Raw genomic sequence first — 27,848 nt, forward strand, 5'->3', positions numbered from 1 at the left:
AAATTGCGCTGCCGTCGAGAAAAAGAGAAAAGGGGGAGGGCAAAAAAGAGAGGGAAAGGGAAAGAAAAGAAAAAAGAAAAGGAAAAGAAAAGAAAGAAAGGAAAAGAAAGAAAGGAGAAGAAAGGAAAGAAAAGAGAAAGGAAAGAAAGAGAAAAAAGAAAAAGAGGGAGAAGAGGAAAGAAAGGGAAAGAAAGAAAAGGAAAAAAGGGGAAAAAAGCGAAAAGGGAAACAAAAGAAACAGGGGTGAAGAGAGGAGAGGGGGGAGGTAAGAGCCTGAGAAAGGAGGAGTGGGAGTAAAAGAAAGGGGGCTTGTGGGTGGAGACGTCTCGTCAAAGAAGCAAGAAAGACATGGGTAAATATGTTGCTGTGTCGGGTCAGCTGTGTCGGTATTCTTGCTCGATCCTCGTGTACTATATCAATGCAGAAGTTTGAAGTCGGTGAGATGTATATTGTCGGTCGTCCGACAAGTTTTTTTTTCCCTACGAACTGACGACTTCGAGAGTGACTACAACTACAATACTTGTATTTTCTCGAAGTTTCACTTTCCTATAATATCAGCTTAAGAAATCAGAGGTTTAAAATTTTCGGGGAAACTAATTTAAAAAAGGATTAAGAGTCAACAACGGTAGGCCTACGACGAATCGTCTTCCTTTCTCTATATTTTGATAAAGACGTTGAATGCCTGACCGAGCTCTTAACAATGAACTCTTTTAAAATTGCAACCTCAATATCCATTCCAAACTCCTCGTGGACACGACTTATTATGAATTGGCAATTAAGGAAACTTCAAAATCTCATCTTCAAAATGAGTGCAAATTCATGCAAAATGAGCGTTTCTAAGGATCAAAATCAAAGACCATATCGCATCAAGCATATATGGACGCACCAATATTGTGTGTGCCGCAAAAGGGAATACTAATGGAGGCGCATTATCACGTGCTACGGATTGACTGCAATGGGGATCATTCTATCTACCCCAGACCATGACTCGGTAAAAGTCAGTTTGAACAGAGAATGTGCACCATGCATATACCACACTTCACCACACACAACATCAAATCGCATCACACCACACCCACACCAAACCAAATATCACACCACACCATACTGCACCATGTGCACGTCACACCAAACAACATCACGCACCACACTTCGCTATACCATACCGCAGTATACCACCACAAATTACACCATACCATACCATATCACACCACAACTTACCACACCAAACCACATCACACAACCCTGCATCATGCACCACACCATACCGGAGCTGACATTTACAACCATACCACACTACTACACCACACCAGACTATTCATACCATATTATACCACACATCACCACACTACATCAGATCACTTCAAACCACACCATACTACACCACACCATATCGAACCTGACATTACAACCATACCACACTACATACAACACACCAGACCATACATACCACACATCACCACACTACACCATGCTGCATCAGATCACATCAAACCACAAATCACATCATAAAAAACCACACATCACATTATACCAAACCAATTAAACCAGACCTACGCACACACACATCACCTAGAAGAAACCTAAAGCTTATGCTGTATCATTTTACATCATAAAAGTGGGCAAGTGACACCTCTATCTTGCAATATGATATATTATGGTCTTTGCTTAAAACCATTTATTAACAGTTTTGTTTGTTAGGCGAGAAAAATTGATTATCTCTATTATTTAAAAACAAATGTGGTCCTGTATTTTTCTGAATGTTGGTAAAAAAAAAAAAATTTCATTGATTGAAGTTGCTGTGTACTGCAAAATAAAGTTAAACAGTACCTTCAACTGCAAAACAGCTTCAGGTGACAATTACTAAAATCTTAATTGCTATGCCAACAGAATGGTACATGACTCAATCAATGACTCATTAATACAAAATATCGTCCTTTTTAGCATAATTACATCACATTCTTTTATTGACATTCAAATAAAAATTGTCCCGATAGTAGGACAAAAATGTGCCTCCCAATCCCCAAGCTTAGCGAGAGGCATAACCAAACATTGCATATCAGCATTTAACGAAGAACAAATAGTTTGTCATTGACATGTAAGTGTAGCAATCAGTTACAAAGTGTGTCTGCATTCAGTTTGGTTCTGAATTCACACACTGTGTCTAATTAAGGGGAGAAATAGATTATTTTCACGACTTATCCAATCTATAATTTCCTCATCAATCTTTCAATCATTGCAACGAGTTCAGCTACCAAACGTAATGGCAGATGCTGCTTTACATATATCAAAATCTACAAAATTCGATGGAAATAATGACAGTGATGCAGTTTACAAAACAATCATACTAACGAAATATGAAAAAATGATGGTCGACTTAATACAGAATATCATTAAATGAAATACGAGGGAAACAAAGATCAAATATTTAACTAAGCTATCTCCAGGCTACCTAGTTCTTTACAGTTATGCATTTTTGCAGTTTTGTGATTTACTCTTAATGTACAAGTACATCAAATGGTCTATGATAAGGTTCATTCTGAAAAAAATAATATATATAATACATCTTATTCCTTTCATTCTGATATATTTTCTACTTTTTCACTCACTTTAGAAGGTGTGACATATTCATACATCATACTCCAAAATGCAATTGCATTTACTGAACAAGATCTACATTATACACAGAAACACAACATGACTTGATCAGGAAAAATCAATGACTGTCATTCTGTGCATATTACAAGTACAAGTTTGAATATAATATTCCTTTTAACTCCCACTCCCGATTTCATTTGTCTACAATGTATGTAGTAAATATACCCTCCATGATATCACAATACTCAACATGTATCATATCAGTGCAATCAAGAATTGACATTGTTTATCTTTATTGGTAACAATAAATGGGGAAGAAAAGTAACTTATTTGACACAGTTCCCCAAAAGAAAAAGAACATTCATGATGTGCACAGAACATTTGACTCAAGGTATGACATAATTTTACAATTTTACAATGAACGACCTTACATGCATGCCTGTACTTCTGAGACTTTCTGCATTTGGGCTACCTTGTGTAGCAATCGCTGGTTGACATGCCCACCTATTGTTGTCAAATGTTATAGCACCACGTAACTTTGTTCATATGGAGAACAATCTTATCACAATGATGCATCGTATAATTTATATTGAAGAAAAAAAAAAAATACAGACTCATAAAGGTACATGTATAATATCCATAGCTCTTATCCATAACATAGAGGAATTGTATACAGATAATTTGTGTTTATGAGTGCATTAGTGAATACGCACTACCTGCAACTTAAGTAGCCATACAAAAAAAGCATGAGACATTTTCCATCAGATTTCGAATTAACAGAGTTCATACAGTGTACGTCACTAATTAAATCGGTTTTATACGAGAGGTTACAATATGATTATAGAAAGAAGAAATATTCTAAAAACGTGTTTAAAAGGTCAAATGTTGCAGAATCATGGAGGCTGCAATTTGCTTTATTGAATCATATATAACACAAGCCCAGCCAAAGAGTGTGCATTTAGAGCCATTGCTGCACATTTTATAGAGTCTTCTCTGCACAGCTAAATGGCACGCTTAAGCGCATCTTGGCTGTAGATTCCACTTTAGTTGTGCTCATTACGTTCAAATGACTTTGCATTCTTGAGTCAAATTGTGTCATTCGACTACTTAGATTGCCTACAATCTTGAATCCATTTCAAATTGCAACTTGTCCATTCCCTCCAGAGTACTTAACAACGTATATTTAGTTCAGGAATGATGCAAATATTTTACAGAGAGGCAATTACACAAAGGCAATAGCACGTAAGTCATTCATGTTCTGTCTACTTGAGAAAGAGAAGTATTATATTCAAGAGGAATTATTTATCGCTTGCAAGGCTTTTACAGAAACACCTTCCAAAAAGGACAAATGAAAACTCTCCTGGAAACGTTAGAAATATATTTTATAACTGTTTCATACTGTGACAAGAATGTAAGTACCTTAAAAATTCATGATGCAAATTGGAGAAATTGGTTGATAAGTAAGAAAAAGCTAGTGAAACAGTAAGGGCACGTGACCAAGGAAGCCTCAATTTCATACCGACTGAGGAAATTGGGTCAATACACTATGAAATTACAGGTGATACATGATGATAGTGTGATATGTGGAATAAGGCATTGAAACGCTCTAGGTCTCCTGTTCATCTGGATCTTGGTCCTCTTCATCCTCCTCCTCATCATCAGATTCTAGAGAAGCAAAACAAAACGTGAATTACAAATTGGGTATTATAAGCCAATTTCAAAATGAAAGTAGATAACATCTAAGACAGGTCAGCTTGACGATTCAAAAGTACACAACAAAGAAGCAAAACGGTACGTTGTAACGGTTGTATGTTTTCTCCTTCAACTGATTTTCTGGTAAGGCTTCCCTTTCTCCCAGGGTGAGAATTAGATTGGCCATCAATTAATTACCACATATGTATTCCATAAAGTGCTTGAGGTTTTCAAGGCGATTTAAGCATGGACAGCAAGCTGATTAAGTGAAAGCAGCAAATGAACAAAATAGTAAACTAGTTTCAAACAAAACGATCCCTCAATAACTGTCTTGATATAGACAATCTCACATTTGGCAATGCAGTTGACAATATCTAATGACGGCCATGGACCACTTCTCCTTTTGTTTTACATTTAAAATTACCTAAAATATTGTTTATCTAAATTCTGGCACTTAGAAGTTGGTAATTCCAATGGAAGACATTAAAAAAAGTGTTACCTACAATAAAAAAAGTATCATAACAGACAAGGTAAATATTAGATACTTACTAAACAATCAATTGAGAATTTGTCCATGAATGGTATCACACATGAACATACTGGTAAGGGTTTGTTATTTAGATAGTGACCTCAAATTACTTACATTTTTAACCTTTTTAATTCTGTTCTTTTCTTCATTTGTTTCTCTGATTTCTTATAAAGATTATGGCTCCGCTTTGGCCAATGTTTGAGAGGAATTCATGAAGTAACTGGCTTCTGATAACCCTGTTATCCAGGTGTGCTATCAAAAAGTCTTGAATCCCCCAACTACCTATCATCAATATCTGAGTTTACATTATATAATTACTCACCTTCTTCAGCAGTGTTGAGCCAATCCACAAGCTTCTTCATTTGTTCATTGAACTGGGCCTTGCCCTTGGGGCTGTCATTGCCTTTGTACCACTTCAGAATCTCATCTTCCGACAGCACATCAGCTACATCGGAGAAACAAAAGCAGGAAGATCAGTTAACATAGCTTCACTGGATTATGTCATGTATGCTTCAAGCCACAATCACAGAGCTGCCAACCTTGTGCGACCAAAAAAAAGGAATCATGATGGCAAAAAAAGGAATTTCAAGCCAAAAAAAGGAATACATAAAAACGAAACTTACAACCACGCGGACACACTTCCAATGCAGAAATGTTCATTCATCACGCTGTTTTTTCCATACAAGCAAGTAATTTTTTTGGTGGTTATTTTGGTATTATCGGCATTTCATTTTTTTTAGAGAATATTTTTCTCTTCAAGTATGTTTTAAAATTAGTTTTCTATTGAATTTGTGATCAAATCACCATTTTAGGGCAGTTGTTTGACGTGCGGTATGTAAAAAAAAAAAATAAAAAAAAAAATTATTAAATTTTTTTTTCTATTAAAAAACGTATTTTATGAAGAAAAAACGTAATACCGTAATTTGGAGGGAAAAACGGAGTAATTCCGGCAAAAACGGAATGGTTGGCAGCTCTGCAATCGCTCCATTTGCTCCATTTTTAACACTTCAACCCATATCTTCACAAGATTGTACAACATATACTCATAGGACAATCGCTCTATTTACTCATTTTCTAACACAGATCAAATTTTTAACTGTTACCTGGGACCTTACACAATAAATTACCCTATATAACGTACCCTGAAATCTAGCCTAACTCCAAATTGCAACTAAAGCTCTATATCTTTGACTAATGATATTCCCAGAGTAAATGAGGGATAATCCTTCCTTCACATCTTCAGAAAAGTTCAAAACATTTTCTACAGTGCTTATCCACAAAATGTCAACAATCGTCCTAATTGCTGAGTACATTTGCAATAAATATATTTAGGGTGCATGTATGACTAAAATTTTCTTCAGGAAAATATTTCTTTTTTATAGTAGAGAGCAAATGGGAGGGGACCTTACAAGATATATCACATAGTTACTAATTTGTGTTTGATTGATTGCAACTTCAAAAACTCACAACTTTCTTATTTCTAATCGGAAATTTGCCCAAACTTTCACTGACTTGTTTGTCTCATTAGTCTGCGTCTATTAAAAATAACTAAATATTAGGGTGGACTTCCCTTTTAAATTTCTCTTGGAATCTTTGCAGAAGTGTGTCTTAAATTACATCTTATTTCACATTATGATACAATTTGAGTGAAATTTTGCCATCAAATTTTTGGCAAATTTGGGGCTCCCAGCACTTTAGAGGGGCTTTAACAATAATCAAGTAAGCAAATTCTTTCAACTTACAGGAATAGAACCAGGTGACCATCTTGGTGAACATTTTCCTCATCATAATGTCAGAATGACAGTAATCCTGTATCATACAAAAAACATACATCATTGAAAATGTTATGCTTGAAATCAAGCATGCTTATTACACTCAAAGTGAAAACTTTACAAAATATACATGATACAGGCAAAGATGAAGGTGGTAGAAATCAATGCATGTGTACATGACAATGATTGAAAACAGACATTTCCTTACATTAAATAAAATCTTAACATTAAGAATGAAAGGCAAACTTCTTTTGCAATACTAGTCTGCGTCAATCACTTTGTTTATATCTATATCAATATCTGTTTAAATTGATGACCAGAAGTGAAGACAAACATTTTGGGGGTCATTGTTGAACTCAAGTACGTTTTCAGCAATTGAAGTTCACTAAATGAGTTCTCGATGGCATGGGCGGGCAAAAGGACTGTGTTCAGTCACTCAGTAGGCCTATAATAACTGCTAATAAGCTGATCGTCTGATTCGGCCTGCTTTTTTTATTTCTTTCTATTTTCTGTATCTTTATTTTTTATTTTTTCCTTCTCCCCCGCCCTCCCTTACGTCATACTACACATTATAGTTCTCTTCCTCCTTGCCTTCCCCTTCCTTTCTTTTTGTTCTCCTTCTTTTCCTTTCCTTTTCCTTCTCATTTTCCTCTTTCTCCTTCTCTTCCGCTTTCTCCTTCTCTTCCGCTTCCTTTTTTAAAAATGATAAGGAGGTGGCTGCCCCCCCCCCCTGGCACCGCCACCTGTGTGTTTATTATTGGTTTGTATAGAATCCACACTTACCTGCATCTTGAGTAATAGTTGAGCTTCAGTGCGACCAGTGGTCACAAAGGTCTTGAAGAGTGGCATGTATTTCTGCAAGATTAAAATCCAAAAGAAGTCTAGTAAAATATCTAAGCAAGATAAATCTGACTACGCCTCTAATGAGCCTCTGCCTACATGTTAGTGTACTGATTAACAATCCTATTACCTTAAACATCTGACCTTAAGAACCATAACTCTTTTTATGCTGCTTCAAATTACACTTTTATACTTCAAATTGGTTCTGGTAAGTTATCACTGTAAAAAGATATTTTTAGTGAAATTCAACACTTTTCAAGACCATTTAATATTTCACCTCTGATATCTTACACCTAAACTCAAATGAGGTCAATTCAACATGCTTATACATACATGTTTATACACACATTGACTTCAATCAAGTTTGGTTGAAATTGCTTCAAGACATCTTATATTATCGCAGTAAAAAAACATTTGCTGTGATATTTATTGACTCTGTGACCTTACACATCTCACCCACAAAATCTAATCGGTTCATCCTTACATAATCATACATACTTCAGCATAATCATAAGCTACAAGACATATGACAGACCAGCAAATGGCGTGATAGTGAAAGTAATTACCTTGAAGGAACGTCCTAGCTGTTCTCGCAAATTTTCTTCTTTCTTGGACCATTCATTGGACTTCATCATTGCCTTCCAGAGCTGAAGAAATAAATGACAGAAGTAGTCACATGGTTACTATACGAAAGGTAATTACATTCGTAATGCAAACCTGCCCTCACATGTAATGTGTGCACATCTTTTTGTTGCTCATATAATGCACAAAACAGTTTTGAACTGCCTTGAAGCTCATGTAAACTGCCCTGAAGCTCATGGCAGCCACAGTTTAAGATATAAGAATAAGCATTATTATAAAGAGAGATAGACTTTGTCCTTGTAATAATAGGGCAAGTCAAGTTATACTACATCCCCTAAGTCCCCTACGTTACTGACCACATCTAGACCTGAGTACCGGTATACCTTTTTATTGCAATAAGGATATACCTGTAGCTCTACTGGAGCTTAAATCAGACAAAATATGAAATCAAATGACAGATTCAATGTGAATCCACAATACTTTGTGTAACATATGGGACACCTACTGACCTCCTCCAACAAATTTGGAGCAATTTCATTAGAGATTTCAATACATGATTTACATTTGAGTAAGAGTTCACGCATTAATATGTATTACTTTTCGTAAGAAGGGTTTTGCTCCTACCAGAAAAATTAAAGTATGTTCAATTTTGTGCAAAAGTACACAGATGACCATACGATTTTAAAACAATATCTCATGGATTGTGAAAAAGTACCTGGACGACCAGGCAAGAATTTTCCACATCTCATATTTTTGGGTGTGCGAATGTGTAAAAAAGTGAACATGCGGTTAAACCCTATGTTTGATGTTGAATTTAATAGAAAAGAATAAGGATGCAAGGGGGAAAATTGAGATAATAGAATTCATACAATAATACTAATATTGAATGGCTTTTACTTCATGAGATATGAAGGTATATCGGACTCCCTTTTAGAAAATTTCACTTGCTGACTTGTGAAATATGCTCATCAGCTTGTGGAATATACCCTTGTATGACACCAAAGCCATTCAATATTATATAATCATCTGTAAATGAACACTTACTACACCAATGATGTCCTTTCCAGTAAAATCATTCTTCTTCATGGTTTCCTGAATTGCGGTTTGCATCTGTCAAAATTCAAATAAAAACATCCCGATAAGTGATCTATTTCAATCCAAACGATAACATACCATACACTATGATTGTACAGTTTGAAATTATATGATGCCCTTGTACCCAAGTGCCTCACTTAACAATGTGAATTTTGATATTGACACATCTGGGGCCTGTCTTACATGTTTAAAGGGTTGCGATTGATCCAAATCAATAGCATTTTCGCAGTCTCCTATATCTTATGTAGATAGTTGCGATTAAAATAACCTCTTTATAAGACAGGCCCCAGGACTCTACTATTGGATTATCTATTACACTCTTAGAAATCAATCAATAACTGTGAACATGTGCCTCAAACAAGTCTGTTATTCAATTGATCAGAACCATCATAAATAGTACATTCACAAAAAGGCTGTCCCTAAATACTGCATTACATCCCACTAAATCAACATGAGTTAGAATGACAGGAAATTAAATACATCCTCTTGTACTGCAACTGAAGAAAATAAAAAAAATAATAATCTGAAATTTCAGAAGTTATTTCATTTATACTGCTATAGCACTTTCAGCCTGTAGGCCAAGTTCATCAGATTAAATCAGTGCAATATTCTGGCTTCCACTTTTGAGTCAAGAGTAAGAAAATCATCACTGAACATGAACATGAATCTTTGTTTAATCATAATCAAATAAATATGAGTAGCTACTGGGAATAGCATGTTGTTTTCAAGAGAGATCTGAAATTTCAGAAGTTATTTCATTTATACTGCTTTAGCACTTTCAGCCTGTAGGCCAAGTTCTTTAAATGTTCTTACACTACAATATAAATATGTCTAAAAATAAAAGGATTTAAATAAATACCTCTTTTATGTCTCCAGAGTCTTCAGTGATCTCAGAAAGTTCTTTGAAAAGACGTTTCTTGCTTTCAGCATGAGCTCTAGCCCGCTTCAAAGATATAACACAATAAGAGCATAACGACAGATGGTGAGATAATTCTACTTTTCCAATGTGTAAAAATTGTTCTCTTTCAATATCTTGTACATCTATCACATTAAATCAGATTAATATTCTTGCTCCCATTTATGAGTCAAGAGTAAGAAAATCATCACCGAACTTGAACATAAATCTTTGTTTAATCATAATCAATTAAAAAATTAGTAGCTACTGGGAGTAGGAACATCAATCTTAGCATGTTGTTTTAAAGAGAGATTAATGTTAAGAATGTGAATAACCAAAAAACGGCCTAAAAAACCCTCCATCTGCCAGTCCGCCAGTAGAGTAAAACACGCTTGCTTACATTATATTTTATTGCCTGACAAAGTGTTGCAGCGGCACACAAAACGTTGTGATCTTTTTAGATCCCTTGTTCTATATATCTATATATATATATATATATATATACATATACATATTTGTAAAAAACGCAACAACAGTAACATGCTTTTAAGTACATTGAGAGAGCAAATGTGAAGACATATATGGTTTCATAATTCATATACATTTTTCAGTTTGCTTTATACTATCTCTTCAATATAACCCATAAATGTACCAAATATCATTATTCAGATGAATATCTTGGAATATTCATTTTCTCCCCAGGACAAAATAAGGGCATTACTTACCTGATAGTTTGCAAAATCAGTCAGACCTGCTTCACAGAAAATGTTTTCAAACTGGGCTTCGCTTCTCTTGGAAATAGGCATCAGTTCCTGTGGAATTAAATATGTGCGTCTATCAGAAATAGATCTATTTTCAAATTTAAAAAATGCAAATACATGTGAATGGAAAAGTTCACATGTTAAGAATACATCTCCCTATCTAGAAAATTGTTTAATATATCACTTAGAAAATTCTATATTTCAAAAGAGCATAATCATCAAAACACTTGATATAACTTTGAGAAATTGACAATGTCAAGAAGTAACAACAAGTCTATTCCATGTTATAAGGCATACAAGTGTCTTTTAGATTGGTCGATAGGGACTTTAAGATTTGCACATCGACATAGTGGACTGCTTCGCGATGACGTCATTTCAAGGCACATTTTAGTCCTCCTCCCCCCCCCCCCCCCCTGTTGAGCAAAAAAAAATTGCATACGCACTTCCTCAATGCAGTTCCCCAAAGTATTGGTATTTTGAGTTGAAATAATGGTTTGCGGGAATTTCCAAATTTCAGGCCCCCCTCCCCTACTGGAAAATCCTGGATCCGCCACTGCCCTTCTCTCTATTCTCATTAAAACTCTATGTCTTGAACTGAAAGTTTGATTGGTATGTTATAGCATCCATAGAAAGGTCTATACTTTTATAGCTAGTAGCAGTGGCAGTGTGCATGAGCTTTGCCTTCGCACCGCCCACCTGGCTGTTGACGTGACGGTACGCCGGGTCCTTGCACGCAGAAACTCTTTTGAAATTTGGCGTGTCGTTTATGACTTCATCACGCTAACTTCCTGTCGACGTATATCCTTGAGTGAAATCTAAAAGATTTCTAACTGTAGTTAACAGGGGCAGTTGACTAAGTTGACACGCATGATCTGTGGACGTTCACGCCGTTCTCGTCCACTCAATCTAAAAGTCCCTAGTGATTCCTTTGCTGCAACAGTGGCACACATTTATGTTAGCTGTCTGTAGTAACTGTTGTACAAAGTTCAGGACAGGAATATCAACTTCAAAGTCATGAGGATAAGTCACAATATCAAAATGCCACATGCCCAATTCATTTATCAACGAATTAGCGCATTTTCTGGCTTAAAAAAAATATATAATGGTAGCGAAATGCCCTTACCAGTAGTCTGTTGTCGAGTTGTGCCTTACTCAGCACTGAACCGATGTTGTTCATATCACGTTCCTTCAACCATACAGCAAACATGTCCACTGCAAACTGCAAGGCAATGCCTGCATATAAATGACAAAAGATATGAAAACGCATTTAAATGAGAAAGAAACAAAGTTGCAATTTTGAATCACCCTGTCAACATTTTCACCATCAAGATTCAATTTTCAGAATTTCAAAAGAACTTTCATTAACATTTTGAAATACATGCAATGCACTAATTTTCTTCAAGCAGCTAGGCCAATATCTTCACGTTTTTATTCCTTAAGAAATTCAATTATCATATTTATATATACGTGTCTCTTCAAAAAAGGTTTGATTTTTCAAAAATCTATGTACATTTTTGTGAGTATTTTGCTATAGCAATCATGCCCCATACACAACTGATACCCTATTTGCCGGCGTAAAGGCCGCAGTATTTTTGGAAGAGAAAATATCAAAATGTCGGGGTGCGGCCTTTACGGCAAAAGAGTAAAAAAAAAAAAAAAACGAAAGTCAAAACCAGCACAATTTTGCACATATAGGACTACGATGAAATGTCAAAGTTGGGGTGCGGCCTATGTGGCCGTGCGGCCTTATCGCCGGCAAATACGGTATACAGAACCTGACATAAACAGTTTCAATTTAATTGATAATTCTACTAAGATTACAGACCCACTTAACCTTGGACCCACCCAAATATCAACTAAAATGACACCTCTAGTGCCAATTTATTATTTAAATATTGTACTTGATATCAAATATCTTAGACCCGTCCGAACCTCTCTTTTTCTTCTATATTTATTCAACCCAATGATTCAGGACTTACCATCTTTGACAAGATGATCATTGAAGAGACTTGCGAGGCATTTAGCATCTACCTGGTTATTAGCCAGCATGATGCTAGTAATCATGGCTACCTTCTTGCGCTCCACCTCAGTGAAGCCCTTAAGGAACAGGATAATCTGCAAAACAAAAATGGACATTGATTTCTTACAAATCTTGCAGCATAGCAGACAAATTTGCGGCCATTTACAGTCTCCTGCAGGACAATTTCTTTAAAAATAAGGTTGAGTTCTGGTCATGCAATTGCATTGTGAAACGGGTGTGGAATTGATGAGAAAAAGTTGATCATCTAGCATATAAGTATTGGTGTGTAGTGCAAGGTTCTGGAATCATAAAGATGATAAGAAATTTGGCCCAGTCTTGGTAAAGTTACAAGCACTGTACACAGAAAGATGTATATGGGGCTATACGAACATGTGGCATAAAAATCTGTCCGGATTTTTATGTTGTTGTACGTCATATTTAGAATATGAAAGCATTTGAAGAGCCATGCTTTTCAGGGAACATTTTTTATCTGATGTTCTTCCACACTGCGTAATAACAATAACAACGCTCACAAATTATTTTTCACCTCTTCCCACAACTCAAACTTCTCTCTTTAATCTAAATGATAGCTAGCTGTACTCGATACGAAAGCAGTAACTGTCTTTTCCGTCACATTTTTAGTTCAGCATTTTAATCTTAACTCCCGGTGCTCCATACACATATTGTTTTGGTGTGGGGGATTGCCCTTTAAACTTACCTTGACAAGTTCATCTTGGAGTTTCTTTTCGAGGTACTTGTAGCGGCGAGTCAACTTGCTGAACACCTGAAGAGGAACACAGAATGAGAGTTACAGCTTTATAGTATGAAGCATACATGCAAGCCAGTATATTCTCGAAATTATTAAACAGCCTCATCTTACAGATATCTTAAAATCATTGTAATCAACTCTTTTAAACTGTCAATTAAAGTTTAAAACTTTCCTTTTCCAAACATCATAAATAATAGGACTTACAATTTAAAAAATACAAAACTGCCATTAAGTTTGACTTACCTCACCAAAGTTTTGCATTGCCTCGACATCTCCCTTGGTGGTGAACACGCAGACTTCGCTGCGGCAAACCTTGGTCTTATCTGAATCCTCTACCACTGAGCCCCCAGGTGCTGTAAGATATACATGTAGATGCAAGTCAACAATAAACAACTTTAACCCATCATCTTAAAATAAAATATAACATATGGTACTGAAGCTGACTTCATCCAATGAGCCTGAAAAGAGACTCTGGCATGTTTAAGTTTGACGTTTGAAAAGGCCTTACATGGTGAGTTGTCAGGGCCTGAAAAATGGCATCTCTGCAATCGAAAGGGGGTTAAGGATAGCACTCTAGTCTACCAAATGGTCCGCTACTCTTTAATGGAACCATGGTATGGGTATGGGTGAAACTGGAATGTCATTTCAGGTACATATTTCTGACCAACCTGTCAAACGTATGAAGGGCCCCTGCCCTAGCAAACTTGAATAGAAGCTTGGATTAGAAAATGTCTTCATTGTTCTTTGTCCGTGTGAATACAATTTTTGCTAGTTGTTTACTTACCTAAAATGCCACCAGCAAAAAGAATGTCAAGAAGGGTTTCAGCATACAGCCGGTAGTTCAGCTTAGAGCCTGCCCCATCCAAGAATTTGGATACTTGTTCCAAATCTGTGCCAGCTTCGTTAAGTCCTTGCAGGATACTATCACGGAACCCAGTTGGGTCGTATTTCTCTTTCTCATCTGATCAAAAATATGAAAGGATAAAAGATTTTACAACATCCAATATCATCATAGCAAAATACTTACTGCTTACATGAAACTGACTAATGTTCTATAGGAATTAAATATTAATTATGCAAAATTACTGTGTCTTTCTTGTCTTAAACAATTTGTGTGTGTGTGGGTGTGTGAGAGTGTGAGAGTGTGTGAGAGAGAGAGAGAGAGAGAGAGAGAGTGTCAGAGAGAGAAAGAGATAGAAAGAGTGTGTGTAACTGTGTATACATAACTTACACACACACTCGCATACAAACAAACTAAAATAAGTACAAGAAATAATGAAATAAGATGAATTAATAACTTACCCCTCTTTCGGGTCCGAGTTCGCTGGCCCGTGAGCGTAGGCTTTTGCTCCTTTTGACTCATAAAGTTTTTCTGTAACAGCGAAATACATGGCAAGACAAAAATGATCAGAATGTATAGTAACTGAGGTTACCGAGTGAAGCATTAGAGATAACTCAGGCATTTTTTTCTCTAACATTTCTACACTGAACCGTGTGTCCGGAAGCTTTAAATATAATAAATGTGAACAGATGCGTCCACAAAAATAAGGATCGTCTGCATTTTCGCTGACGATTCTGATTTCCAATCCCGCCCGTTGGCGATGCGAAAAATTGGTTCCGCAATGATTTTCTTGATGCATTTTACATTGACTTTGTACAGAGACTTTCACGTTATGAGTGATAAATCCTTGTTTGGAAGACAGCCAACCCATAAAATAAGACAGTGAACTGAGGTATTTTTTTATGCCGACTATTTTTTGCATCGCCAGAGGGCAAATCGGGAACCCGAAACCCCCAGAGCGCTGAAGAACAAAAACGTCTGCGAAAATGTGGAAGATCTTTTTGGGGAGGAACGCATTTTGTCAGCGTATACGAGGATATCCACGTTTTATGCAGATGATCCTCATTCTCAGACCAGCGCCCTTTATACTGATGGTCGGCTTCTGTCTCTAAAGGGAGGAGACGACCCTACCCAAATAATAGGATAACGAACGCAAGAGACCAAATTTTTGGTCTAGTTTCAATTTCAGTAGGGTATCTCCACGCCGGAGCTACGTCGGCTTAGGCCTATGCCTTTACGGATCAAACAAAGTCTGATTATGATTTTGAATCTGATTCTGAACAAGTGGCTCTAGCGCTGAGCTGAGCCGCTACTCCGCTGGCGCCTCTACTCTAGCGCTGAGCTGAGCGGCTAGCGCCATAATATTTGTACTTTCATAAAGTCTTAAGTTAAATCAGTCTTATTCTTAAAGATGAAATGAAAAGAAATATTGCATGTCAATTTCTTTAAATTACTATTTCAAATCAACTCTCCACATAATCTACACCACCTGTCTGGACAAACAACGTCTTGCCTGGCCTGGCCTGATAGAGTCTACATCTATACCTAGACCGAATTTTTCAGTCTCTTTCGTTCGTTAGCCTCTGATTTGGGTAGGTCGGCTCTCTCTTTAGAGACAGAACAGCCCTATACGCTGTAGTGGACGCGCGTTGATATTTTACCGGATGCATTTCCAATGTACTTAGGCGCCACAGATTTATTCAACTGGCATTCGGAATGCATTCGGAATGCACTTGTTAATCTTTCTGGAATGTATCCAGAATGCGCACATTCTAGCCACATTCTCAAAAAATCGATGCGACCTGCGCCTATTGTCTAGAGAACAAAGGGGCATTCCAGAATGCGCACATTCTGTACGAATTCTGGAATGCATTCTGGAATGCCCCTTTGTTCTCTAGACAAAAGGCGCAAAACGCATGGACTTTTGAGAATTGGGCGATGAAAAAGCATGCCGGAGACGCTGGCGATTAATCAGAGATGCGTGATTTCAAATGCGACTATACCTCATAAGGTTCGACAGCGCGGCTCACTTTTAGAAGGAGTAAGAACTATTTCTAATTATCTTTTTAAACAGGGTATAACATTCGTTCTCTCAACTTCTGATTTTCTGAAGTTGATAACAGCGAAAACACGTTGTCTCCTAATTGAAGGGAAAAATATCTTGGAATAACATTTCCATTTCCCAATAAAAAAAAGTTACGATCGCTGTATTTCTTAACCGTTAAAATGAATTTTGACGCTACGAGCTGGTTTTAATACAAGTATTTTCCTGCTCGAAAAAAGATTGCATTTATATAAAATAAATTGTTTGCCTTTTCAAATTTCTGCCGACATAGTGTTGGAATATGAATAAGTATAATTTTATATAAACAGCGCGGGAGTAAGTAGGAGTAAGAGCTATTTTTTTTTTCATCTTTTAAACAAGGTATAACTTTCGTTCTCTCAACTTCTGATTTTCTGAAGTTGATAACGGCGAAAACACGTTGTCTCCTAATTGAAGGGAAACAAAATCTTGGAATTACGTTTCCATTTCCCAAGAAAAAAAAGTTACGATCGCTTTATTTCTTCCCCGGTAAAATGAATTTTGACGCTACAAGCTGGTTTTAAAACAAGTATTTTCCTGCTCGAAAAAGATTGCATTTATATAAAATAAATTGTTTGTCTTTTCAAATTTCTGTCGACATAGTGTTGGAAAATGAATAAGTATCATTTTTTAAAGCGCGGAGCACCTTTTGAAGGAAAAAGAGCTATTTTTATTTATCTTTTTAAACAAGATATAACATTCGTTCTCTCAATTTCTGATTTTCTGAAGTTGATAACAGCGGAAACACGTTGTCTCCTAATTGAAGAAACAAAATATCTTGGTATTACGTTTCTATTTTCCCATAAAAAAGTTGCGGCCGCTTTATTTCTTCCCCGGTAAAATGAATTTTGACGCTACGAACGAGTTCTAATACAAGTATTTTCCCGCTCGAAAAACATTACATTTATATAAAATAAATTGTTTGTCTTTTCAAATTTCTGCCGACATAGTGTTGGAAAATGAATAAGTATCATTTTATATTGACAGCGCGGAGCACTTTTAGAAGGAGTAAGAGCTATTTTTATTTATCTTTTTAAACAAGATATAACATTCTTTCTCTCAACTTCTGATTTTCTGAAGTTGATAACAGCGAAAACACGTTGTCTCCTAATTGAAGGAAAAAAATATCTTGGTATTAAGTTTCTATTTTCCAATAAAAAAGTTGCGGCCGCTTTATTTCTTCCCCGGTAAAATGAATTTTGACGCTACGAACGAGTTCTAATACAAGTATTTTCCCGCTCGAAAAAGATTACATTTATATAAAATAAATTGTTTGTCTTTTCAAATTTCTGCCGGCATAGTGTTGGAATATGAATAGGTATCATTTTATATTGACAGCACGGAGCACTTTTAGAAGGAGTAAGAGCTATTTTTATTTATCTTTTTAAACAAGATATAACATTCGTTCTCTCAACTTCTGATTTTCTGAAGTTGATAACAGCGGAAACACGTTGTCTCCTAATTGAAGAAAAACAAATATCTTGGTAGTACGTTTCCATTTTCCCTTAAAAAAGTTGCGGCCGCTTTATTTCAAATTCTTCAAACTCGGTCAAACTATCATCAATCTCTTTCTCTCTCTCTTTTGTTGTTGTTGTTGTTGTTGTTGCCTTTTTTTGCTTTCGTTCAAATCAACTGGGTGTCAAGTAAATTACACTACACGTTCAATAAATGCAAGGGAAAGATTTAACGGTGGAGGCAAAGGACGTATTTTACTCAGTGGGAACATCATAATTATTCAGTATTAACATCGACATCCATTACGACTGTTCCCTAGGAAACCAACAAATATCGATGGACGATGTCCCCCCCCCCCCCTTCCCCCGAAAGATTGATGGGAATATGAAACATCTGAGACTTGGCATTCATAAATTATACTTAATTAAAAAAAATGGGCAATCCAACCCTGTGGTGGAAATTCGCTTTGTAAAGGAAAGCAAAAAAAATCATGGGAAACATTCATAAAAGTTTGAAAAACGATCCGATAAACAAAAACAGAAGCCTTTGCGGGGTGTGAAAATAGCCATTAAATAAACCACCCCTGACTTGGTAATTCTTCTCCCCTGTAATTACCAGTGTCGGAACTCTTGACAATACGCTTTTCATGTTATCAACTTGATCAATTTAGCGAATCATTCATGTATGGACCTCCTCTATTATGAAACGCTTATCTCAGCTGCCTGGACCGGATCCCACAATAAGAGGAACAAACGAATGTAAAGAAGTAACTACTCTGGAAGATTACCGTTTTGAAAGAAGAGGATGTAGGCCTAAACGTAGGTCAAACTACATGACAATACAAACTACCACTCTAACTTATTTACCTTTACGAGGGCATGTAGCCATTTAAGAGCAGGTTTGAGTAATAGGTATAGCCACGAATATGAGATTTTTTTTAAAGGGAACAAAAGCAAGGCAACATAAAAAAAAACAAGTTTTTTGGCAATAAAGACAAGCGATTGCAAGATGAAGAAATTAATTTCTATTATCATTACTATTCTATTACAATATTGTAAGCATCATCATCGCCATCATCATCACTTCATGTATACAGTCATGTACATGCCATCTACAGAACTGATCATGAAACGAGGATTAACCAAGTTTTATTGACAAGATAGGTTGAACGAGAACACAGATGAAGACGAAGACAAATAAATTGAATTCTCACGAGGGGATAACCCAAACAAGTCTAGCTGTTCAGTGGTTATCCTGATAAATGGGATTTGCGTGTCATTTTATTTTATAAAATATATTTAGGCAATAGTGGTAAGATGGTAATATGGTAAGGCACACGACGGCCTTTTTTAGATGGCAAAATTAATATTTCAAATTATGAGAAACGAAGTCAAAAGTATTCAAAGTAAATATTATTTTTGTTTTTTATCTCAAAATTCATTTCCCAAATAGTCCTATATTTGATTTGCACATTTAAAAGAAAGGGCATTTCGTGTAGATCATGGCATAATGTTGGTCAGAATATCGTTACAATTTTTTTTTTATAAAACCCATTTAAAACGAAGGCTTAGGCCTATTATTTATGGCTCGGTTGATAATCGGCCGAGCTTCAGCAGACGACAATCATTGACAATGGGGGAATGAATCAATTGAACAATGGAGGTATCAACCGATCTTACGCAATTTGTATTGTGAGTGTATTGAGAAGGAAAGACGAGAAGCTTCAGCAAAATAAGACGGCAATTTCCCTAAAAAAATAATGGACCTTATTTTTCGTATTGATGAACAAAACTTATATTTTTAGAAATAAAAAAGTCCGAACTTTCATTTGTATATTTACAAACATATCACGAAATTGACTGAATGATGCGCAATGAGCAATGAAAGTAGAAAGCACCGCCATATTTTCCATTACTGGCGATGTAACCGAAATCGCTCCGTCACATGGGAAACTAGTCTTTTACCATATTAAAATGTTTTATAGACTTTGTTTGTTTAAATGCCTGACTTCCCAATTATTTTACTTTTTTATGGATTTTTTTTTTTTTTAATGGGGAAGGAAAAAAATTCCGCCCACCCGCCCCTACTCCAGAAAAGCAATCGAGGACAACTAAATGATTTTTGGGGGCCTTACAACTGTCAATTAAAGTTCACTAGGAAACCAAAAAATATCGATGGACGATGCTCGTAATTACCCCCCCCCCCCCTTTCCCCAACCCCGAAATATTGATGGGAATATGAAAATTGTAGTTTCACGGATATTTAACCTAGTGTTATCCATTACGACTGTTCCCTAGGAAACCAAAAATATCAATGGACGATGCTCCCCCCCCCCCCCTTCCCCCGAAAGATTGATGGGAATATATATGAAACATCTGAGACTTGGCATTTATAAATTGTACTTAATTAAAATAAATGTGCAATCTATTTGCTTTAAAGAAAAGCAAACAAAATCAGGGGAACGTATTCATGAAAGTTTGAAAAACGATCCGATAAACAAGAACAGATAACAAAACAAAGGCCTTAATTGCGGGATGCGAAAACAGCCATTCAATAACCCACCCCTGATGCAAAACCGGTTTTGTTTGGCTATTCACCGGAGCCAACGCGTAGGCTGAACAGGTCTGTTGTTTCCCGATTCGGGCATAAATAGTGCGCCTTATAATTGAATAGACTGGGTTTAATACGTTATCACTTTGCAATTGTAGAAAGAAAGACACGCAACCGATATTATTGAAAGTTTACAACAAAACAAATTGGCCCGAATTCACAAAGCAAGGTTTGAGCTCAAACCTCCATTTGTTATTTACAAACAAGGAGGTTTAGCGAAACAAAAGGAGGTTTGAGCTCAAACCTTGCTTTGTGAATTCGGGCCACTGTGTCTCACTCAGGCCTACAATACACGTATATCTCTCTCTATCTTGTCTACTCTACCTCGATCAAAATTAGCTCGCAGACAAAAGCCCTTGTCAGTCGTAATACATAAAATAGAGTCTGATTTAAGAGACTGCAATACGTCATGTACTGTACCTCTCGAAACAACCATCTATAGACCAGGGGAATCTCACATCTCCCTGCATAGAAAAAAACTTTCAAGATATATCTTTCATATCTTTCAATATATAGTGTATGTGCCCGCAGACTTATCAAATGTCCCTGCTCGAGAACCCCGTATTTCTTTATAGGGGCACATTACGGTGCGGGATCAGTCCAATAACTCTAAAGGCCGATATTATGTTATGCTATCTGTGCCATATATAGATACACTTGTATTCATATTACCGGACGTCTCGTAGTTTCACGGTTCAGACCTAGTGTTATCCATTACGACTGTCAATTTAAGTTCACTAGATAGGAACCAACAAAATATCAATGGATGATGCTCCCCCCACCTCCCCCCTCCTTCCCCCCCCCTCCTCCCCCCCCCCCCTCCTTCCCCCGACCACGAAAGATTGGTGGGGATATGAAAGTTGGATTGATGACTGTATCTTGGAAATGTTGTTATCAACACCCAAGTTCGAACAGACCGCGATATTTACGATTGTTTTGAGGTCGCCGACATGTGGCGGGAATGTCATAATAAATCTGTCATTATTTGAATGTCCTTGTTGCGAATGGTCAAATGCCATGGTGAGGAGCAATTATTTCCGATGACAAAAACATTTGTGTATTACAAAAAATTCCAACATTTTAGGATTGTTATAGGCATACGGCCAATTTACACCTGTAATCTCTCTCTCTCTCTCTCTCTCTCGATAATAATAAATCCATCTCAATCTCGAATAAACACTGTCTCCTTCTTATCTAAAATGAGGCGTCATGTCAATCAACACCAAAGTTTAAAACACGCGTATATTTGACATTGTTACGCGCATTTGTTCTGAAAGCGCCGACATATTTGTGGCGGGAATGCCATAATAAATCTGTCATTATTTGTATGTCGTTGTTGCGCACATGTCATGTTGTTGTGCACATGCCATGTGGCGTGAGATAACATTGTTCAATTATTAGAGCATGCGGACCATTTAGATTGGAAATAAGAAATAAGAAATCTTGTTTTTCTAATATATATAAAAAAGACTACAATTAGTCTCTTGCATTCTCTTTCTTTCCCTCGTTCTCTGCAATTCCCCTCCGGCTCACTTAATTTTCATCTCCCCCCCCCCCCACTATCTACTGATCTATATATGACCTTCTCTCTATTTGTTTTGGAATAAATAATCACACCCTCTACAATCTTTATGAAATTCCGTTAAAAAAAATGATATAAGTCCAACAAAAAAAAAATCATTATTTGTAAGAGATGGAATTAAAAAATTAGAGAGGGTTGATGAAGTAGGTGATGTAAAAAAAAAGGGGGTGGGGGAGGGGTAAGGTAGGATAGTGTGCGCTTAACAAACAAATTATACACAACATATAAGCACAGACCACAAACAAAATAATGTCCGTCTCGGTTTGGAAATAAGATTATTCGAAACGACATATGTGCTTTCCTTCAGGCGCAGACGCATGGAGGGGGGGGGGGGGGCAACGGGGCCAGGCCGCTTCCTCCCTGGCCAAAAAAAAACAAAACAAAAACAAACAAAAAACGGACCCCCATCCCTGCCAATAAAAAAAAGTTTAAAAATAAGATGGTAACCACAAATATCCACTCTCGCTTTTTATCTAAATGTATCATTTCATTAGTCCTCAGATCTTTCAACACCCACCATCTCTTGCATCCTCTTTCTTCCTCTCATTTTGATCATTCAGATTCATCCGCATTTTCATGCAAAATATTTTCTTCATTCTTTCTCAATCTTTCTTCTACTCTTTTTACCATCTTTAATGAGGCATCATGTCAATCAACACCAACGTTTCAAAACACCGCGTATATTTGACACTGCAACGCGCCTTTGTTCTGAGAGCGCCGACTCAGAACATATTTGTGGCGGTCTGGCGGGAATGTCATAATAAATCTGTCTTCATTCTTTCTCAATCTTTCTTCTACTCTTTTCACCATCTTTAATAAGCTGAAGAAAAGAAAGAAAATCAATTACAATATCACCGACGCTTGAGAAATAAATAGTGAGAGAAAGAGAGCTACAAGCGAAAACAATTAAATATCGCTGATGTTACCGGTTAGCCGTCGGAAAGAAATAAAAGTAAGTCCATTATCACCTGCGCTCGAGAAATGCAAAGAGCGACCGATCGCGGGAGAGACAGAAGCGAAACCAATTAAATATCTGTTGATTTCTATCAATTCTTATGGTTCATTCTATATCGAAACTATTCCGGCACGCAATATCAAGAAGGTAGTCGCTGCCGATCGATATCGCCTTTGTTCGGATGGCCTATTCATGGAGCAATCCAGAATGCACCCAGAATGCGCCAATTAAGTCGTTAATTACCGCATTCTAGGTACATTCTAGGTACATTCTGGAATGTGGATTAACGGAACAATAGATTCTGAATAGGGCATTCTACATGCATTCTACATGCATTCCGAATGCCAGTTGAATAAATCCGTGGCGCCTTATATCCCTAAATTATCTACATGCTTAACTACTTCGGTTCCACTTACCAACTTGACTACTTCAATCCGTTTAATGGTCCTTTTTCAGGAAATTATGGGTCAAGATCATAGTATATATCTCTATGGTCAAGATCGACATCCATGAAGAAAATCTTGCAGCCGGGTTGCGTCTCTTGTAGTCTACGCTGAAGGCAAAATGATTATAACGGAAAAACTGTGCACGAGCTACGAGTTCGTAATGACATGCAGTTTTTTCGTTATAATCATTTTGCCTTCAGCGTAGACTACAAGAGACGCAACCCGGCTGCAAGATTTTCTTCATGGATGTCGATCTTGACCCATAATTTCCTGAAAAGGGACCATTAAACGGATTGAAGTAGTCAAGTTGGTAAGTGGAACCGAAGTAGTTAAGCATGTAGATAATTTAGGGATATAAATACATCGGAAATGCATCTGGTAAAATATCAAAATTAGGGATTAAGTTTGGCCAAGTTTTGTGTAACGTTTCTTTACACAAACACGCGTCCACTACAGCGTATAGGGTCTAGGGCTGTTCCGTCTCTAAAGAGAGAGCCGACCTACCCAAATCAGAGGCTAACGAACGAAAGAGACAGAAAATTTCGGTCTACATCTATACCTAGCACTAGCGGATAGCACTAAGCATTAAGCAGGGCTCCCACTTAGCCGAGTTGGAGCCTCGAAATTGTGGCGAGATGGCGCAAGCTTATGGCTAGCCGTTTTATAATTAAAACATATCTATTTCTTGATATCAAGAATTCAATTCTTAATATCACGAAATCAAATTCTTGATATCACGAATTCAATTCTTGCGTAAAATTATTTCTTGATTTTATGATAAAACGGCTTGCCATAAGCTTGCGCCAGCTCGCCACAACTCGAGGCTCCAACTCGGCTAAGTGGGAGCCCTGCTTTAGCATGAGGAAGGAGCATTGAATTGCATGTACATCCCGACTCCCAAACATCCTACGTGTAAAAACACATTGACTTTTGTGCACGCGTTTCCTTATAAACTCACGACGTACTGTCCATATTGATGACACTTTTGAATTTAAATTAAATTCTACGAATAACACAAACATCACACGCTATGAATCTCAAATAATTAAGTAAACTACATCATTTTAAAAGAATTGTTTACAAATAAATATAACACTACCCATATGTACGAAAAATGTAATTTTTTAAAGGAACTCACTCCGACAGTCTTGCTTGCAAAAAATCACGAATTTGACAATGAATGATACGGGGGTGCCTAGCTTAAAGTAATGGGATTCTTTTAAAACACAAAACAGGGCTCAATTCTTTGATTGAATAATTCAAAATGAAAATTGGGGTAAAAGATGAATAATTATTGTTGTTTTTATATTTTGACAAATTTATTGGAGCTAACATGTAAACAAAATCCTTTTCAAACACAGGCGACGTGGTTTCATCAGATAATATGAATATGAAAATGACAGTAGCACCCCCGGTCTTAAATAACACAGATCATGCTTTCTTTGATTCGTCATAAATATAAACGCATTAATGTTCATCCATTACTTATGCAATTATCAATTAAAACAATTTGTTAAATTAAATTAATCTATTTCATAAATTTCCGATAATTTAAAGAGATTTGAATTGTAGAAATCATATTTTAATCTTCCATTATCAAAATATTAGTCTTGTTCTAGACGCATTATACACATGTAGTTCTTTTTGTAGCGTGTCTACTTCTTGTTCGTGCTGAAACGGAATGATAACAGCATGGATTTATGCAATTTAGAAACAACCTATTGTGGTTGTGATAGGCCGAGTGCCACAAATTATTGAGCTGAGGGGGGGGGGGGGGGGGGAAGGCTCGGCTCCGACAATGAAATGCAAAGCTGAAACTTTCGATGCGGGATTTGATTCGGGCGTCTTCCTTTTTCGTCCCCCCTTTTCCCTTAATTCTCTCAAGTTCCCTCTTGTACATATTTTTTTCTTCACCAATCCGTGGCAACCGTGGTGCCCCGTCGTCATTCCCGTATAGGCTACGCCATACACGAGTGGTTTTATCATGGAATCAGTCAACATTTCAAGCACATATCCTTCTATGTCTCTATAAATGAGCAAATACCGCAAAATGTCTTGGTGTACGAAGTAACAAAAGTATAACCAAGAAGTATAACGCAATTATGTCGGTGCATATAACGGAATATATACAGGCAAAAAGGAATATTTACCATTAATATCTTTCAAGCTTAAAATAATGCACTGATGTTGCTTAAATTTGGTTTCTCTGTGTTGTCGAATCGATATGAAAACAAAAAATAATAATAATAAACTGAAAAGCGAGCTGCGAAAATAATTTCAAATCAAAGCCTAACTAATGCCTGGATTACATTTGCCCCGGGCGCCGTACGATAAATTAGTCTACGATTTTTCATAGACATCGTAGGAGGCTACGGGCTACGATGTTTGTCTTTACATTATCTATGAGCATCGTGCCATTTATTGTATTGGCCCTCGGGGCAGGCCGGGGCAAATCCGTATAGAGGCTTTTGGAGATTGTACGGAAATCGTGCAATTTGCATGCAGTAGCCGTGCAGTCTCCGCAGCCTCCGCACGGAAATCATACGGAGCCCGTGCACCTTGGCGTGCAAAGGTTGCGCGGAGAAGGCGCGGTGACCGTACAGCAACCTTGCGATCGCTGTGCAATTGCCGTGCATGCGAATGCCCCATGAGTCTACAATCTCCGTACGATTTTCTTTTTTCCCGTGTTCACCGAAAAAATCGTACGTTTGCTGCACAATCAGTGCGAGGCCTCCGGGCGATGCCCGTGCGGGGATTGTGCAATACCACTTTACGGGCTACGGGCTTACGATTTTTTCAAATTTGTTTAACTTCTCGCGAAACAAAATCGTAAATTAGGCTGCGGAGCCCGTGAATCCGTACGAAAATCTCACGGCCGCCTCCTGCCACCGCACAGGGGCCGCACGGAAAAGGGGATACGAGCAGGATACGGGCTCCGTAGACTAATCGCAGGCCAAATGTAATCCAGGCATTAAAGGTAATACAAAGTTTTGGTATGGGGTCATGAATTTGGTTCAAATGAACATATTGGAAACATATATGATCATACAATATTCAGTGATCGTTGTCGCGGTCGAAATCGACAATAGAGTTATGAAATTGTAAATAATAAACATTTTAAGTTGAATAGCTCCCTCTCAAGGTCAAGATATTAATTAAGCTATAAAACAATGTTTATTGACTAAAATCGACCGATTAGCTATTCTCGCTCGGAAATTATATACCACAACTATAAACTCTGAGATTTTCATGGTCGCAGCTACCATTATACGGCCGTAGGAGCTATTTGAAATTTATCAAAATTTACCGGGAGCACCGGTAAATCTTTATATTCAATTTTTCTCGAAGGCAGAAGTGTTTTAGGGGCTACAATTTCTGATGTTTTAAAAACATCCACAGGGGCATCCAAATATATCAAAATTGTATAAAATCACTATCCACCCATTTTTCCAAATTTCCCAAAACTTTGTAATACCTTTAAGAGACTCCATCCAACTCCAGATACCAACTTGAAAAGCGTTTCGAAGTTCAAAGCGCTACATTGAAGCCTTTCAAATTTTATGTTTGGCATCATTTGTTATCAGTATGAAATGTATTTATTCGTTTATTAGTATTTAGCTGGTGTATTTAAATGCTATATTAATTCCGATCGGAGTTTATTATTTAACAAGAAATTGAATATTATATTAATAATTATGCTATAATAATGTATAAACAAATTATGGTATATCAAGTGTGGATCTATGTGGATCCAAGATCATATTATTACTTGTTTTATTAGCTTCCGAAACTGTAATGGCTATTTTCCACAAATCAAATTGTCTAAAATTTAATAACTACTTTTCACTTGCAGGATTAATTTATAAACAGATTACGAGTCAATAAAATATAACATGGTATTACAAACTATGCCGTATTTTGAAAAAAAAGTCGTTTACATTAATTACAAGAATTCCAAAGGATTTGTATACATGTATATATTTTTTTGTTTTCTGTGTTTTGTTTTGTTACTTTTTATATTGATGATTTTTGTTGCATGTCGGGTAGTGTGGTTTTCTTGACCGATTCGCTTGACGCTTTCTAGACCGCAGTGTGAAGATAAACCGAGAAGAAAGCGGCGCGGCGTATTACACAAAAGTGATTGTGTGTTCGCAAGAAAGTGAGAAATGAAAAAATGGTCAAAGAATAAAAACGAAGAATAAAACATTTAATTTGTTTTTGTTTAAGCCTAGCTAGAAATATAGATTTAAAAAAAATAACATAATCTTTTTGTATAAGAAAAGCGGAAGGAAAACCAAAATACTATAAGAGTGGCGGATCCAG

The 27,848-nt window shown here is 36.8% G+C and overlaps 1 protein-coding gene across 1 annotated transcript; it reads right to left on the reverse strand.

Annotated features, from left to right (window-relative positions):
- Nucleotides 1-4,029: 4,029 nt before the first annotated feature.
- On the reverse strand, nucleotides 4,030-24,713 carry LOC752630 (basic leucine zipper and W2 domain-containing protein 1). The gene is made up of 15 exons (XM_031000393.1): nucleotides 24,664-24,713; nucleotides 14,856-14,925; nucleotides 14,338-14,514; nucleotides 13,797-13,906; nucleotides 13,503-13,568; nucleotides 12,744-12,879; nucleotides 11,888-11,997; nucleotides 10,729-10,815; nucleotides 9,968-10,051; nucleotides 9,058-9,123; nucleotides 7,998-8,078; nucleotides 7,375-7,446; nucleotides 6,562-6,628; nucleotides 5,142-5,264; nucleotides 4,030-4,263 (listed from the first exon to the last, which is right to left on the reverse strand). The coding sequence occupies exons 2-15, from the start codon at nucleotides 14,914-14,916 to the stop codon at nucleotides 4,205-4,207; spliced, it is 1,299 nt and encodes a 432-aa protein (XP_030856253.1). The 5' UTR covers nucleotides 14,917-14,925; nucleotides 24,664-24,713; the 3' UTR covers nucleotides 4,030-4,204.
- Nucleotides 24,714-27,848: the final 3,135 nt, after the last annotated feature.

This window comes from Strongylocentrotus purpuratus, unplaced genomic scaffold, assembly GCF_000002235.5.
Source record: "Strongylocentrotus purpuratus isolate Spur 01 unplaced genomic scaffold, Spur_5.0 spur5_scaffold_6, whole genome shotgun sequence".
Classification (NCBI taxonomy): domain Eukaryota; kingdom Metazoa; phylum Echinodermata; class Echinoidea; order Camarodonta; family Strongylocentrotidae; genus Strongylocentrotus; species Strongylocentrotus purpuratus.